Genomic DNA, 17,974 nt, shown 5'->3' with positions numbered 1-17,974 from the left:
TGAACGCCCAGCTTTCTATAGAAAGCTTTAATACTGGGAAGATAGAAGAGAGAGGATGACCAGCAGCAATCCCTTACGGAGGATATGGGTGCATCATTGGAAGACAGGAGTGTAGGACAGATTATCATCAAGAAAATCTATGTGGTCATTAAGAGTCAATAATGGTGCACAATTAATAGAACATCCTTAAAATCCCTAAAGTAGCGAAAAGTATAATTTCCAATGTCAGGACTCATTTCCCATGAAACAGAAATTTTCAGGTACAGAAAAACCAGAATTCCCTTTTAACATAGAAGCCTGGTGGCGCAGTGGACTAAGTGCTGTTAAAGTAGCACTTAGTTGCCAGCTGCCTGCAATTACTGCAAATTCCAATCTCTCCAGGCCCAAGGTTGACTCAGCCTTCCATCCTTCCGAGGTAGGTAAAATGAGGACCCGGATTGCGGGGGCAATAAACTGACTTTGTATAAAAAAGAACACCGCTTGGGGGGGGGGGAGGGCGAAAGCCCTACTAAGCAGGTATATACAAATGTATGAAGGCTATTGCTTAATGCATTGTAAGCCGCCCTGAGTCTCCGGAGAAGGGCGGCATATAAATCGAACCAATAAATAAATAAATAAATAAATAAAAACATCCAGTTTCTTCTCTTCGTCATTTCACACATGCGCAAATTATCTTCCAATCCTGTCTTGCCCGTTTTGGGCAAATATGAGGACGCTTTGAGCATCCGCGTGCACATCTCGATCTTTTGGCTGGTGGGTTTTTTGTGGTTGTTGTTTTGGCAAGTTGCCTGAAAGTCAATATAGAAAATAGTTGCCTTAATTTAAAAAGAAGGAATATATAAATCAATATCGAGATCATATTATGCTAGGAGCGTTTGGTTAAATAAACTGAGCCGCAACAAGTTTCACCGAACAAGTATGCGGTGCATCTCAAATAAGGGGGGGGGGGGGGAGGACGGAGGACACAGGGAAAGTTTGCACATGCGCAGTAGTCAAACGGCAGGACGCTGGATAACCCGGAAGAAAACGAAGAAAACGAAGAGGTGAAAGGTCAACTATTGAAGCGACGGCATGGCGGCCGGTTCTGAGGAGGGAAAACCTCTTCAGGGGAGACCTGATGCTGACGCAACGAGCGAGGTTGCTTATGGCGAGAAGGCTCATGGAAACCCCGCGGAACCCAGCGAGGCCGCGTTCCCGCCGACTTTTAGCGTCTCCGAAATTAAGAACAAGCAGCGGCGCCACTTCATGTTCCTGCGCTGGAAGCAGCAGCAGAAGAAGGTGCGAAGGAAGGGGTCGCAGAGCTTTGAGTCTCTTTCGCGTTTAAGCCCGAGCTTGTTCATTAGTAAGGAAGGAGGGTGGTTGGTAGTCGTATAATTAATTGGGAAGGGCAGATGTTAATAAAATAAGAGAAATGGAGCCCTTCGAGTCTTAAGTTGCTCGGTGGGGGCTCAGAGATTGATAAGCAAATTGTTATCCTCGGAAGCATGAGAAGAAAGAATAGGACTTAGACTTGGAAATTTGTTAAAGCAATGCATGGTGGGTTTTCTTCTGTATGGTGACATGTGACTAATTTTTTTATAACCCATCTAATTTCTTTTGTTCAACTTTCTTACTCCTACAGGAAAAATTAGCCCTTAAGAAAAAGAAGAAGAAGGAGCGGGAAGCCCTTGGAGATAAGGTAAAAAGGAGTGAGTGAGTGACTGAGAAAGAGAGACTTAATCAGATCAATTGTAACTTGCTCTGGCACTTAATTCTGCTGGGGTCAGGGTGGGAGCCCACAAGCAGAACACAATTTCATGTTTCCTGTGAATTGGTTCATCTACTCATCTGTTACTAAATGTTATGTATAACTATCATGATTGGTAATTGATGATAGCCTTCTCTTCCATCTTTGCCTCTGTATGCTGTAATCATAAATTCCAATTTATGTCTGGCTATGTCAAGAATGACTTTTTCTTTTGAACCCAATTATATCTTTCAGTTTCTATAGTGTAAAAGAGAAAGACATTTTTTTCTAATCCACTTTCTTTAAAATATTAATGTTGCTCAATTTCTTTTTTTATAAGATCAAAATCCAGCTTTTTGCAGCATTCTCTGGTTTACAGTATTCTTTGTGATGTCATGATTAGAATTGTAATATTAACTATGGAAGCAATATTAATTTCTTTAAAGGCATTAATAATAGTGATACTTTTATTTTCAGTCCCTTTATTGATCCCTAGCAAGGATTTTGCCCTTTTCAATATTTAATATTAATATTTGTATTGCACTATCAGTCTGAAACTTTGGCTACTAATTGGGTAATCTGCTGTTTTCCATTTATTTTGTTCTGTAATTCATACATCTTTCAGCCGATAGCTCAACTTGCCTACCTTTTTTCTAATATTTTTGATGCTATTACTAAACTACTTCAATATTCTTTAAATGGAAGAGTTGTTCAATATGAAATTTATTAATTTCAGATCTCAACTTCTGTTTTATAGGCACCACCAAAACCAGAACCAAAAACCATTGAAAACCAGCGGGTATATGATGAAACCACAGTTGATCCAAATGATGAAGAGGTAGTTTTTCTATAAGCATTTTAAAGGAAAGAAATGCCAGATAAATAATTAGGCAATGAATTTGGGCACACATTTTCACCTTTCTGTAACATTGTAACAGTTGGCAGGATGGTTCTTTGAAGTACATGCATCCATTTTGTCAACATTTAATTCTTCAAACTCTTTTTTCCAAAATAATTTTTTATTGTAACAAGTACATTATAAATGCTGACACAGCTATTTTTATTTTTAAATGGAAGGTTCTGATTCCTGCAAATTGACTATCGCTGCAATTTCATACAAATGTCATTATTATATATTCCAGGTTACTTTAGATGACGCTACAGATGAATTTGCTCCTTACTTCAACAGGCAAACTGTTCCAAAAATTCTCATCACTACATCTGACAGACCTCGTGGGGTAAATTAACTTTTTAAGATTGATAATATTTTGCTTTGATTGAGGAATTTATATACTTAAAAATATGGATTGTGGAATATATTAGCTGTAATATACTGTTTTGTAAAATAGTTGTGTGTGAGTAAGATAAATTGGACAGTAAACATTTAATAATTATATAGCAATCAGTCACTGTTACTTTAAATTGCCTGGATACTGTATTATAGCCAAAATTGATTGAGATAATCAGTCATTGGTAAACTTAAGAGTTTTAAGTTTAAATAAGCATTGACTATTTTTTATTTAAGTTCAGTGAGAGGGAAGGTAAATGTCTTACAGGTTTTACTGCCCAAGTTGGATGTATTTGTTTCATCTTGTCAATATGTCACTAATTTCATGAACTGCAGATAGCAGTATTTCTTTCCATATAAAAAAAAGAGACAGCCTAAAGTGTGTGTGTGTAATGAGTTACATTTGATATATACATATATGTATATGTATATGAATTATACTTGAACTTTTTTTGTTTTGGCAGAGAACTGTGAAATTCTGTGAACAGTTATCCACATGTGTTCCAAATTCACATGTTTATTATAGAAGAGGACTGGCTTTAAAAAAAATTATTCCACAGTGTATTTCAAGGGATTTTACAGATTTGATTGTTATCAATGAAGATCGTAAAATACCAAGTATCCTTCATGAAAACTGCAGTGCTATTTGTATGCACATCTCTATTAGAGCAGCAAATTTACTGTTGGATTAGAAGAGAAGGATTTAGTACTTGTTTCTGTATGGCATGTTTAATAAAACTGAAGCTGGGCATAAAGTACAAAAAATGTACTGTATGGATTTTCTGGGAAAATGTTTTCTGCATGAATTGCATTAGTTATAATTCACATGTTTAATTATATCTTAACATATTTGAAATAGATGGGCTTGTATTAAGTCATTTGCCTGAAGGCCCAACTGCTCACTTTAAGATGAGCAGTGTTCGTTTACGAAAAGAAATAAAGGTGAGTTTACTTCAATAGTCGATTTCTCTGCTTGTTAATGTTAACATTCAATACAATTGTTTTCATTTTTAACTTTTAGCGAAAAGGGAAAAATCCCACAGAACATCAGCCTGAAATAATCTTGAATAACTTTACAACACGATTGGGCCATTCCATTGGTCGCATGTTTGCTTCTCTCTTTCCTCATGATCCTCACTTTGTTGGCAGACAAGTAGCTACATTTCACAATCAGCGTGATTATATCTTTTTCAGATTTCATAGGTAAGCAAGTATTTGAACATTTATGCTACAAGTGATTTTTGTATGACAGCTTTGTTAATGCTGTGTATTGCCTTTAACAGATACATCTTCAAAAATGAGAAAAAAGTGGCCATTCAAGAACTAGGCCCACGTTTTACCCTAAAATTAAGGTCTCTTCAAAAAGGAACTTTTGACTCCAAGTTTGGGGAATATGAATGGATTCACAAGGTAGTATCCCTCAACAAAGCATTGCAGAATTTTATATACTGCTATTTGGCTAAATTTTGCAGTTAAAGAATTTCTTACCAAGTGTTTTGTGTGTGACCAATAGCGGTCACACATGCTTGCAGACATGGATGCAGTCTGCCTATATACACTAGGTGCATGTGAGTGGCAATTGAGGGCTGCTTGATTTCCTATTTGCAAGTTAACAGATATTGTCAGCCCTCTCAAGTAAACCGCATAGGAAACACATCTAGATTAACTAATTATAATTTATTGTAAGGCTACATTAACGGAACCTTTTTAGTCTGAAAGTACATACTTCCTACCACCAGTTTTGCTTGATCAAGTAGGGCAGGTTCTTCTTAAATTTCATTTTCTGACCATTAAGCTACAGGGAGCTCCTGCATCTCTTGCCTGGTTGTTTCCTAGGCAGCGTCTCTTCCTCTCATTCTCCAAGGTCATCAATATATTCCATTCCAAGGTAGTCCTCAACTTATAATTGGAATCAGAATGTTTGTTGCTAAGGTGATCATTAAAAAGTTGCATCCAGTTTTGCAATCTTTTTTTGGTATGATCATTAACATCACAGTTAAGTGAATTCAGCTTCCCCCGTTGACTCTGCTTGTTGAAAGCTGGCTGGGAAGGCCATAAATAGCAATCACTGGACACCACTGCACTGCAACTGCCGTATACACGGTCACTAAGTGACTAAATTTTGATCCTGTTACTGTAGGAATACTGCAATAGTTGTTAATGTGAGAACCAATCATAAGTCACTTTTTGCAGTGCCTTCATAACTTCAAACGGTCACTAAACAAATGGCTGTAAATCAAGTACTACCTATAATTGTATTTGGTGGACATTCAGTGAAATGGAATATTGACTAGCTGGCCTTCAGTCTTATCCACAATTATTCTCATGTTCTCACTACCTATGATTATAATTGAGATATTTTTAAATACTTGAGACACATCAACATTTCCATGATTTCATTAATAAAAAGTCACTCAAAAATGGTAAGCTTAGATTACAATAATTGCATTCTAAAGAATAGAATAATTTTGAAAACCAGTATAAGTTATTTTTGGCACATGCCCCACCCATATTAGAGACACTAGTCTTCAAAAGTATTCAAAATATAATTGAAAAGGAACAGAGGTCAGAGTGCTGTGAATGTTTAGATGGCCTTTAATACAGTCAGAGAGCCTTGCCTATTTACAACAATACTGTTTCAACGGAGTATCCTCACATCAATGCATTTTAAGATTACTTATTTAAAATTATTTAGAAAAACAAGGTTTCAAAAACAGGTTATTGAAAGCAGATCAAATAAATAGGAATTCTGTGTTAATACACAAGCTGGTGGTGAGGAGGGAAATAAATGAAGCTTTTGCACTTATATTACATACTAAAAAGATTTCTATTTGAGTTCAGGGCTTTAAGGTTGTCAGAAAATGGGAATGTAATCTGATGACTTCCTGTGTGCTTAAGATCATGTCCAATAAACCTTTATTAACGGACATTGTTTGGCAGTAAGAAATCTAAAGGTGAAGACTAAACCTAGGCAGGCTTAAATTAGTTGTGATATATTAACCTGTAATTACTTTCATTTCAGGCATGCCTTAAAAATCTTGTAATTTGGTATTATCTTATTGCTCCATAATCTGAATTGTATTACAGGAATTTACAAATATTTGTATTTTTGTAGCAAACCATAATGAACATTGCTGTTTTTCAGCGTCGTGAAATGGACACAAGCCGAAGAAAATTTCATTTATAAGAATGAACACAGAAATGCCATTTTTGTATTTTTCACACCAACAAAAGCTTCTGAAATACCCTTGAAGATATTCAAGTTACAAATGGACCATCATCACCACCACCCCTGCGAACATGACCATAACCCTATTCTCTTCAGGGTTGAAAATTCAGTTACTTTTTATAAATAATAGAAAACTTCAAGTAAGAGGAAAAAGACTGCATCAGTCACTATCTCCTTTTGTTAAGTCATGGACCCTTCTCAGAAATAATGCTTTGTAATTTAATTCTTTCATATCTTATCCTGAATTAAAGTATATCTAGTTCTGGATCTTAAAATAAGGTTTTGTGTTGAATATATTATTTGCCAAAATAAACATTCTACATGTCAAATACTATTACCATGTATTGGTGATATAGTTCATTAATGCAGAACAGTACAATTTCAGATATAGTGGCTATACAAACTTTATTTGGCCTTCAGTAAGCTAAATTAAAGTTATTTTAAAATTAAATAAGGAACTAAAATATTCTGCCAAGTACCTATCCAAAGAATAAATGGGAAATGATTTTTTTTTTAAACAGGAAGAAGAAATTAGGTAATACCCCATTTTCTCTGTCCATCTTAATGAAACTTGAGATAATGGAAATTCTGTTATCTATAATCACAGGGCTTCCTTACGGAGTGAAAGAAAACCAAAGTTCTCTTGAATATAATCTGATCAATATTACTCAATTCATATGTAATTCTAATCTACAGAGTAACCTTAAATGCATTAATATTTATTTACATATATGTAGGTACTACAAATCAGTTCCCAGTTTGGACACAATGGTAAACTATACTCCCCATTTTTCACTAATTGTCCCCCAGATATACGAAGAAAAACAAAGGATTTTAGATATAAAACTTCAGTTCCTCATCAACGGTCACAGAAATATCTGAAAAATACGTCTTGAAGTTTAACATCTCAAAAACCAAGATCCTGGTCATCAGCAAAATCATTAATTTACCACCGATAACTTTGGAAGGAATACCATTAGAAAAAGTTGAAAGGATCATGTACCTTGGTTCTAATTTACATGAAAGCTGGAACATGATCACTGAAGTAAAAACAAGGATGGAGAAAGCTCGAACAGCATTCTTCACAAAGAAAAAAGGTCTTTTGCAGTCACGACATAAGCCTAAGATTGAAAATCAGGTTTGTCATATGCTATAGCTTTTCTATCCTGCTCTACGATGTGGAGAGTTGGTCTCTGGCAGACAGCCACTTGAAGAGTCTAGAAGCATTTGAAATATGGATTTACAAGCGGCTGTTATGTATAAATTGGGTTGATAAAATCAGAAATGAGGTCATAAGCCACCTGGAAAAGCCAAGGGAAATAATCAAAACCATAAAAAAGCGAGTGTTAGAATATTTTGGACATGTGATATGACACCCAGAAAAATACGGCATACTTCACTTAATCTTCCAAGGAAAGATTGAAGGTAAACGAGGTCCAGGCAGAAGAAAAAGACCATAGCTTTAAAATCTAAGGGACTGGTTTGGACAAAACAGCATCTTTTTGTGCAGCTGTTGATAAAAATAGGATCGCCAAAATGATAGCCAACGTCTGATGACAGATATGGCACAAGAAGATATGAAACTGAACTACACCTTAAAAGTCACTGTTCAAGTAGGTCAGAAAATTTAATAAATGGTCTCCATGGAAAAATTGTTTCAAATTTATTTGTTTGTTTGTTTGTTTGTTTCAATTTCTATACCGCCCTTCTCCAAATAGGACTCAGGGCGGTGAACAGCCAAAGTAAAAAACAGGACATACAAAATTTAAAAACAGTTTAAAATAATTAAATATTGTGGCCGTAAATTAAAACAACCCAATTTAAAATCAATTTAAAATTTAACTCAAGCCAGCCCAGCTAGTTTAAATAAATAGGTTTTCAGGGCCCAACAAAAAATCCGGAGGTCTGTTATTGTACGTATCTCTGGGGGGAGGTTGTTCCAGAGGGTGGGCGCCGCCACAGAGAAGGCTCTCCCCCTGGGGGTCGCCAGCCGACACTGTCTGGCGGACAGCACACCGAGGAGGCCCACTGTGCGAGCGTACTGGCCGGTGGGAGGCTATTGGTGGCAGAAGGCGGTCTCGTAGGTACCCCGGCCCTAAGCCATGGAACGCTTTAAAGGTGGTCACCAACACCTTGAAGCGCACCCGGAAGACCACCGGGAGCCAGTGCAGCTCGCGCAGGAGAGGTGTCACATGGGAGCGCCTCGTCGCCCCCATAATCCCTCGCGCGGCCGCATTCTGGACCAGCTGGAGCCTCTGGGTGCACCCCAGGGGGAGCCCCATGTAGAGAGCGTTGCAGTAGTCCAGGCGGGAAGTGATGAGTGCCTGAGTGACTGTGCGTAGGGAGTCCCGATCTAGAAAGGGGCGCAACTGGCGTATCAGGCGAACCTGATAAAAAGCCCCCCTGGCCACGACCGTCAAATGATCTTCTAAAGACAGCCGTGCGTCCAGGAGGACGCCCAAGTTACGAGCCCTCTCCGTGGGGGCGAGTGATTCGCCCCCAATAGCCAGCGATGGCGTCAGCTGGCTATATCGGGACGCCGGAAGCCACAGCCACTCGGTCTTGGAGGGGTTGAGTCAGAGCCTGTTTCTCCCCATCCAGGCCCGCACGGCCTCCAGGCACTGGGACATCACTTCAAAGGCATCGTTGGGGTGGCCTGGGGTGGACATGTACAGCTGGGTGTCATCAGCGTACTGATGGAACTCCACCCCGAAGCCACGGATGATCTCACCCAGCGTTATACTCAACTAATCACCTCTGCACTTAATATAAACTGATCGCTTAGTTAACTCAGATTTTGCTTTGACCTGTCAGGCATGATAATTATGCACCTGTAAATGAGAAAAACTATATGCAGCCAGTTATTTAAGATTATACAGTTTGTTCCGAAACTATTTTATAAATCTATTTTTGTTCTATGTTATGTATTTAGTAATCAATTTCAATCTTTTGGTTTCCTTTTTTGACTAATTTATGCCACTCTAGCTTGATGTAAAACAGAAAAGAAACGAAATTGTATTAGATTGGTAAATAGTATATAACAAGGCATTTATTTGTTTATTTTAACTTTATAGAAGGATATTCACAATTTAGGATGCTTCTAGAGGAAAATACAGTTTACTCCAAATTAGTTATGACTATATAACAACTAAAGTAGAAAGAACAAGAACTATACTCATTGTAAACCATTAATTTGTTTGAAGATGCTATTTTGTTTCAGAAAAGCAGGAATATTTTTACAAAATGCACTAACTTTTATAGTATTTTTAGAATAGTGAAGCTTTGAATACACAGTTCAATGTATTAGGACAAGTTCAAATGCTTAACGCTAACATTCAAAATCATGTCAACTCTTTATTGCTTGAATATAAAATTGATTCCCTCACGATACAGAGTAATAGCAACTAGCATACAGCTTGTTAGAGAGGTAGATTTTAAGGGGGTTTGAAACAATAGCAATCTTACAAGCTCAAAGTTGGCACATTAATACAAAGTTTCTGTACAGGTTCCAAGCCATCTTGTTTCATTTCCATATTCAACATAATCAGCTAGGAAAAGTTGTTAGATCTGCAAGAAATAGAATACATAAACTCATTGAACAAAGCTAACCATAATATTTAAATTGGATGTTACTTACATTCAAATGTTTAAATATGACAATTTTAATAGTATGCAATACAATAGAACAAATCAAAATAAGCCACAGAAATCAGATGCTGGCCATGTTCATTTATAATGTAAGCTAACAGAAGTGAACATTACTTATTTACTCCCTTTATTGGCTTCCAAACCAAGAGAGAGGACACTAAAACAGCACAAAATGGGGCTCCTAATTCCCCTAAGATTTGTTTCCATTATTTTGTACATGTGTATTTCAGAGACAGATGGGGACAGAAAACAAGTTATTCCGTGCTTTGTTACAGAAATACTCATTTTTACTTCACCAAGGAACAAATTAGAAAGGGAAGACAGTCCATATGGTAAAGATGATCAAAGTACCAGCCAAGATGGTTTCTTTTCAGCAAACCGGTTTGTTGGGTTGTCCAATGCTACTTTAGGTCAGGCTGAGCATACTTGGTAGTTATGTCTTATGTAATGACCACATAATTTTTAAACTGCTATTAACAAAATCCCATAAAGAGTTATTAACAGAACACCCTCATATGTAATTCTAATCTTTAAGAATATTCAGGAAGGACTTATTTAAAAAAAACAAAAACCACAAACATGAGATTTTGTGATTTTGTATGATTGAGATGATTGCAAGAACAGAACATCTCTGTTCTAGTCATTGACCAGAATAACACAGTTTTGTAATAGGATTACATGGAAAACCAGTAATTAGGAACAATAAAGGTAGCAATGAAATACAAGAAAGCCAAGATGTTATTTACTGAAGTTTAAATTGTTAACTTACAAAGCTAAACGAAAAACTTTCAGTTAAAAATGATATTCATATAAAATTATCCATTTAAAATATTATAAAGTATATTATAACTATAATATGCAATATTTTATAAAATTGCTGAATTACACCTTTTGTTTCTAAGTAGATTTAGGTATAATAGTCACCTTTCATTATGTTTCCCAATAATGCAAAGTCTGAAAGAAATTGTCACTTTTAAAGATATGTCTGAGAAAAAATGGACCATAGGATATGTTTGGTCTGCCAGAAAACTTAGAAGTAGAGGTTAATAGAGGTGACAAAATACCATCCAGAAAACTGTTAATTGATGGCATAAAAGGACAATAAAAGAAAATCAATGAATCATGAAAAACAAAATGGGCACATCATATAAAAACCACTATTGGGGTTCAAACTACCAATAATCCTGGACTTTCAATGGTTATTGGGACTGGAATTTCCATTGTTAAGTAATGTCGTAAAACACAACTGCATCACTTAATGATGGCAATCGCTGCAGTCTAGTTTGCTATGGTTAACTGAATCCCAGTCGTTAGTTGAGGCAAATATTTTGACTTCCCACAGCTAACGTCAGTGGACCTACAAGATCAACCAGGCCAGCAGGCAGATAAGTGGCGGATAAGCTGCTGAGTGGGGGAAGGAGGGTCAGGGAAGACATAAGGGGACCCATGACAGAGACAATGCAGATCAAGGAAGGTGGACTAGGCTTGTGTGAGAGGTGCAGGTTGGGAAGGGTGCATGGAGGTGTTTTGTGGGTTGGACAGGGAGAAGAGCACAGGTCAGGCAGAATGCAATAAAGTGCAGCATGGGTTGGGAAGTGTGGAAGGTGCACAAGTGGTCAGTGCAAGCAGAGGGGCTGAGGGAGGATGCGCAGATGGAGGAGACTGACCTCAGTGACTTGTGACCTTCCCTATTAGCTTCCTCATTGTCTTTCTGGGGAAGCTGGCAGTAAAGGTTGCAAATGACAATCATGATTGCAGGGAGCTCCAACTGCTCCTGCTTCAGTATGAACCTGTTACCGTGTATCCAAATTACAATCCCATAACCATGGGGGGACTGAGATAGCCAGATGTCCAAGAACCTGGTCATAACTACCATTTCTTCAGTGCCATCATCGAAGTTATGATTCTAAACAAATAGTCATAGTCAAGGACTACCTATATCCTATTTCCATAAAAGAGATCAGGGGATGGCATCTAGCCAAGCATGATGGATGCTGAAACAGTTAAATCTGGATACCACCTCATTGGAAAACCATAGGAAATCCCAGAGTTTCAGAATGTCTAGGAAAAAAAACCATCCTAGTAGAATGCAATGTCCAACTACTTATTATAAAATATTACAAGTATTTGGTATGTAGTTATTGGAAGTCCAAGCTGAACATTCAGGATTCTTTTACCTCTTTCAATAAGAACGAACTTTGCTGTGAAAGGCTGTATTTCAGTATTCAAAATCATAATAAATTGTGAAATATTGGTCATGTATCTTTCAATAAAAATGGTATTTTGTTAAAACTACAAATTTTAAGTAAAAACTTATGGTACAATCTGAAGGAAGGAAGTCCCCTTTATTCAGCACTTACTTCCTTCAGATTGTACCAGTTCTGTACAAAAAAGTTGTACTGTTCTGTATAAAATTAGCTTATAGGAAAGCATGTGACATATTTTGAAGGATAAGTCATGAACTACTATACCTGAGGATAAGGGTAGCAATTTTTTAATGGATAGAGACGGACACTTAATGCCTTTTAGGAGACACATAAATCAGGCTACGGTTCTCTAGGTTTTAAAGGAGATAAGGGGAAAATTTATTTTTTAAAAATAAGCCTCTATTTATTTTGTGTTTATTTCCTGTTTCCAGAAACAGAATTTCTGATTACTTTTACAACTGTGACCAAGCACACATTGTGTAAGGTTGCAAAAAAAGTCCAGAGATCACCACCCCTGCTTTAGGTAAAGTGAAGTCATAGTTAACTTTAAAGCTTTACAAGTGAAAAATTCCAGTGGCTCACCAAATCAGAGAAAGGAACAGACTTTCTGTGGTCTGAATGGATTTGTACTTGATGAAACTCCTGTTAATAAAGGATCATGATGTGCATTTTGAAGGCAAAACTGCTTCAGATCAGCTGCAGCTTGTGAAACCTATGAACAGAAAACCACATTTACATAATGCAATAATGGATTTTATTAATATAATTAATAACAAATGTTGAAACTGGCTGGACATCAAAAAAGTGTTTTGCCTCCCCAATTGACTATACAGGTGTGCCTCAACTTATAACCAATAATTTAATACCATTCAAAATTACAACTGACCTACCTAGAGCTACTAAATTTTTTGAAGTTACAGCAGCTGCAGACACACTCATGTCATGTAATCACATTTTGAGCACTTGGCCAACTGGCTCACCTTGACAATCATTTGCAGTATTCTTGACAATCATCTGCAGTATATGATCATGTGACCATAATTTTTGTTTTTTTTTTGCCAGTTTCTCATGTTTATTTCCAGATAGTGACATAAAAAACTGATTGGGAAAAATGGATTCAGTTAACTCAAGGGTGTCAAACTCAAGGGTGGTTAGATCTGGCTATGGGGCTGGCCTGGAAAAAGTAAAGGACCGGTCCGCGGTGCCTCTGGCAGCCAAAATGGCTGCACGCTGCCTCCCCATGCCCCATTTTGGGCCTGAACAGCCTCCATCACTCTGGCAGCCAAAACAGGGCATGGAGGGCCTTTTGCGCCCCACACACCCTGTTTTGGGTTTGGACAGCCTCCTGCAGCACTCTGGCAGCCAAAATTGGGTGCAGGGATTTTGGCCAGCAGAGTGCTGGAGGCATCCATCCTGTCTCCCCCAATCGTCCCCCACCCCACCCCGGCCAGCCAAGGACAACTACAATGCTGATCTGGCCCTCGAAGAAATCCAGTTTGACACCTCTAAGTTAACTACTGCCTCTGCTTAACAACTATCGGAAAAATGATTGTAACTTCAAATCTAGTCACGATACCTCAATTTATGACTGCAACAACTTATGAGTCTAATTCCAGGCTCAATTATGATCATAAATCAAAGACTATGTGTACAGTAGATTAATTACAATATTGTCCAAAATTATCCCATCAACAGTCTATAAGAACATTTGGGATTGTCAAATGTTACCCTATCTTCATACTATCTTCATACAAAAAACATCTTCACAACCAGACTATGTTTATTGTCAATGGCAGGAATTCCCCAAAATCTCATAAAATTCCTGCCAACTGGTATAAGTCCCAGATTCAGCCTTTTAAAATCACCAGCTTTTAAATCAGTTGCAGGTGTTCTATGTCATTTCCTGACTATCTCAAAGTAATAATCAGAGACTGCAATATTTGTTTCAGAGCATATTGTTCTTGATGGAACATCAAATGAAAATTTAGTCAGTTTACTAAAGTATATTAAAAGTTCAGTAAGTGCTCAACAAGCTAACTTTCAATGTTAAACTTCATGTTAGGCTATTGTCAAATATGACAATACATTTTTTGCTCTTCAGAATTCTTGTAAAAGAATTGAAGGGTCTCAGATGCTTAAGAAATGTGCGTTAGCAAATATTTTATTGTGAGTCTTCCTTATTAATGGAGAAACAAATGTGTTACAATTCAGGTTTTGAAGATGATGAAGATGGTGGCAAGCAGCATTATTACAATCGTTTTAATTAAGGAAGACAGCAAAGTACGTTTTGATTCAGGTTTGAAAAACAAAACCCAGCAAAGAATTCTTCCTTTCGAAAAGCTTTTCCTGGCCAATAACTCACTCCCCATTTTGCAACAAGGGTGGAGTCCCAAGTTGGTTTGCCAGATGGCGTTTATTCTTTTCTTTTTCCTCTGAAGAACAAGAAAGCTCTAGATCAAGATGACAAATTGCGTCCTTTCTTTCACAGCTATCCCGAACCTAAACGGGGAAACCCTGAACGAACCCGCAAAAGGATCAGAATCAGCAAAACTTGATCCAAGTGGGATCCAATGCGACTGGGACCGGCACGGTGCCCTCCCTCCAACTCCCACAGCTTGGAGGAAAATACGATTGGGGGGGGCTTGGTTCCATACATTAAAATGTATTTTTAATCATAAATACATTTATGATAAATGTATGATAAAATCAAGAGCTGTCGGTCTAAGTCTGGCTCGCCAGGGAGGGGCCGCACACACTGTGGTTAGGGCTGCTTAAGCCGGAGTTAAATTGTACGGCGTTTCATAGGCCAGTGTTTCTTCAACTTTTGTCTCTAGGGTTCCTTTCCCACCTTTAAAAATTAAGAAGCCCCAAAAAAACTTTTGTTTGCGTGGGTTATTTTTTAATCGATGTTTACCGCATTAAATTTAAAACTGGCACATTTACTTTCCTAAGTTGCCCGATTTCAATACTGTATTATTTTTCAACCTAACTTTGATGAATAATTTCGATTTCGCGGACCCCTCTAAGAGGGTCTCGGTGGGTGGGTGGGGGGGTCCCTCAGGAATCCTAGGGTCACCCTTTAATAAGTACTTTAAAAGAAAAAGCACTCTGTACAAGCTCCGGAGCATTCTTCTTCACGTCTCCTCAGGCCCGAGAAAGGAAGTAAAAAGTCCCTGAGGCGACCGAGCCGCCCACGCAGCCTTTCCCGAGGTGCGTTAATGGCGGCCGAGCGGGCGGACGGGCCTGGTCTCCGCCCCACTCCGGGGCTCACCTTCACGCGGCTCACGCTGGCCTCGAGCCGCAGCTGTTGCACCACTTTCTTCATAGCGGCGACGTTGGAGGCGCCGGACATGGCCCCCTCCCTCACTCAACTTCAACTCCGCGCGACGTCGAACCCTTAAAAGAGCCGCTGTTGCTGCTGCTGCTGGCAAACGGGCGGGTCGCTGTGGGGGGGCGGGGGGGGGGGTTTCTCGGAACTTTCGGGCAAGTTTCCGGCGCTTGGAAAACTCCCCCGCCCATAGACTGTCGAGAGAAGGTGGGGGGAAGAGAGAGGCTCGCGATCAGCGCGCGCTGGCAAGCTCCCTGCGCAAACTCGGCCTCCCGCTGCCCACCTCTCCCCCGAAGCGGAAGTCGAAGTCGCCCGTTGAAAACTTTTTAAGTTTGAGAAGCTTGAACGGGGCGGGGCTTTGAGTCCTGTCTCGAGCGGCGGAAAAGGAGTTTGCCGCGCCTTTGTTGCTGGTTGGAGGCAGCCGCGCGACGTGCTTTTCTCCGGCTTCCTTGCTAGTAACTTTGGAGCGTCGCCTGGGCGGTCCTCGCCCATAAAGGCGGGCTTTGTACTGCCAGAATAATGATGGACGGAACTGTTGCGAAAAAGTTGCATGGAGTCGGCTCTCTTCTTTATATTATCGCACTAGTGTTGGCGCCTATGAGCGAGCCTGTACATTCGTTCACGTTCAAGCAACCCTACCGTATATATTTAAACGTTGTGCATGGTTTCTCTCCCCAGCCTCTTTGGCAGTCAAGTGCAAACAACCAGCTGGCTGTTCTATTTGCGCGCCAATTAGGTCGCACAAGGCTGGTTTTGTATATATGCGATCGAGTGCTGGATTGGGACCGAGAAAAAGCGGGAAAGCGCGTTTTAATAACTGCAAAAATCCCGAGATTTGGGACTGGAAAATTACAACCCGGTCACCGATAATCTGCAAATGGCTACATTTGTAGGTTTGTTGTAAACTTCCCCCACCTTTCAGAACTACAGATGTCTACGCAGCCGGGAGATAGGCAAGGTTAAGATGGTTAGTTAGCTCCACTGCAAATATTGTAATTGTTTTATTATAATCTCTGCACTTGCATTTCCAACGAGCCCGCGGTGTTAAAGTCTGTCCTGCAAGGGAAAAGCAAGATTTCCCTAAACACATTTATTAAACATTTAACTTAACGCTTGATCTGTAACAGAGGCGAGGCGGAACCAGCTGTGTAATGATCCACTTTTTTAACCCCCTGCTACCCGTCGCAGCGGAGGCCGCGCATAGGTGAGCTTAATCGTAAAACGACATAGCTGAGCTTCACCGTAAAACGGGGACTCTGTTTAATTCCCCCACCCCGTTCTAGTTGGGGTGGGGAGGTTGTCTCCCGCCACTTTCAACGGCTCTCGGGCGCGAGCAGAGTGAAGCGAAGATACAAACCAACTTCCTGTTACGTGGGAAGCTGTCATGCTACCCTGATGGGTGAGCAGTTGTGAAGCCGGCTTTTAAAAGGAGGAAGTCTGGACTCTTCTTCAAATCATCGAGATGGAGTTTAAAGGCAATAAGCACCTGCTAATAGATAAGAGTCATACGTACATCCTTCCACACGTTGTAACATTTAGGGTCAAAACCAGATATTGGTAAACCACAATTTCTCTCTGCATGGACTGCCCAAGATTTTGAGGAAGGTTTTGCTTCCTCAATAAGGAACAGCTTCAAGAAATAAGCTTCACTTTTTTCCTCTCCCTCTCTTTAGTCAGCACACTTTTTTTGTTTCAGTGCAAATTGCTTAAACGTTTACCAATTTCAGTTTAAAAGAATTCACGAATGCCAAAACTATGATTTATTTCTCTTCTGTTGCCCAGTATAATCTTGTGCACATTTATGCAAAAGTAAAACACCTTAAAAAGTAAAAAGTGCTTTACTTAAAAAGTAAAGCACCTTTTTTTATCGCAGACATTTAAGATTAAGTGGCAGTTTTAATAATAGCCTCGTTTGCTGGAATAAATCCTTCCTGGTACTATTCATCATAATACCAACAATACATCTCTGGATTTATTGAGAGAAAACAAACAGCTCAACTGACAGAAATGGCAATAACAAAAATACTAAACAATAGTATTAATAAACATGATCTCCACTGCCCTAAATTGAATTTTTAAAATGAAGAAAACTTGCGTGTGACCGGAAGTATATTATGTCAATAGATTGTGAGCTTCATTCAGTTCAGGCTTTAAACAAATACGTAGCATGGTTCACAAAACATGCTAAGTCATAATGGAGTTGGCTTTGGCTTACTGGAAATTGCATGAATGTTGCCATGTTGCTTGTAAATACAATTAATAGCTTAAGTGTATTGTACAAACCTAGGTAATTGAGATTTAATCAGAAGATTATAGTTAATCTACAGCTAGCACAGCAAATCTAGCCTGTATGTTATTTGGATTAAGTTCATAATAAGAGCCATGCCAAGCTGTTTAATTAAATATATTGGCTTTTCATCGACCAGTCATATGGCTATGAAAAGCCTATAAGCTGGGAATGTATGTGGTTGAATTCTCCTATTTGTATTTCTTAACTACTTTTACTGAGAATTCTGGTATCAAATAGCAATAGCAATAGCACTTATAT

General features: G+C 38.9%; 2 protein-coding genes across 2 annotated transcripts; one reads left to right on the top strand and one right to left on the bottom strand.

The window, feature by feature from the left end:
* Window positions 1-1,058: 1,058 nt before the first annotated feature.
* RPF1 (ribosome production factor 1 homolog) lies at window positions 1,059-7,873 on the top strand. The gene is made up of 9 exons (XM_070941231.1): window positions 1,059-1,278; window positions 1,622-1,678; window positions 2,484-2,564; window positions 2,869-2,964; window positions 3,479-3,632; window positions 3,874-3,956; window positions 4,036-4,217; window positions 4,298-4,424; window positions 6,160-7,873. The coding sequence occupies exons 1-9, from the start codon at window positions 1,072-1,074 to the stop codon at window positions 6,199-6,201; spliced, it is 1,029 nt and encodes a 342-aa protein (XP_070797332.1). The 5' UTR covers window positions 1,059-1,071; the 3' UTR covers window positions 6,202-7,873.
* Window positions 7,874-9,274: 1,401 nt separating this feature from the next.
* On the bottom strand, window positions 9,275-15,731 carry GNG5 (G protein subunit gamma 5). Its single transcript, XM_070939432.1, has 3 exons — window positions 15,370-15,731; window positions 12,681-12,810; window positions 9,275-9,810 (listed from the first exon to the last, which is right to left on the bottom strand). The coding sequence occupies exons 1-2, from the start codon at window positions 15,448-15,450 to the stop codon at window positions 12,685-12,687; spliced, it is 207 nt and encodes a 68-aa protein (XP_070795533.1). The 5' UTR covers window positions 15,451-15,731; the 3' UTR covers window positions 9,275-9,810; window positions 12,681-12,684.
* Between the last annotated feature and the right edge of the window lie 2,243 nt (window positions 15,732-17,974).

Source organism: Pituophis catenifer, unplaced genomic scaffold (assembly GCF_029215685.1).
Source record: "Pituophis catenifer annectens isolate HBS135680 unplaced genomic scaffold, rPitCat1.0.hap2 SCAF_3, whole genome shotgun sequence".
NCBI classification, from domain to species: Eukaryota; Metazoa; Chordata; class Lepidosauria; order Squamata; family Colubridae; genus Pituophis; species Pituophis catenifer.
This window is presented reverse-complemented; position numbering and strand designations above follow the sequence as displayed.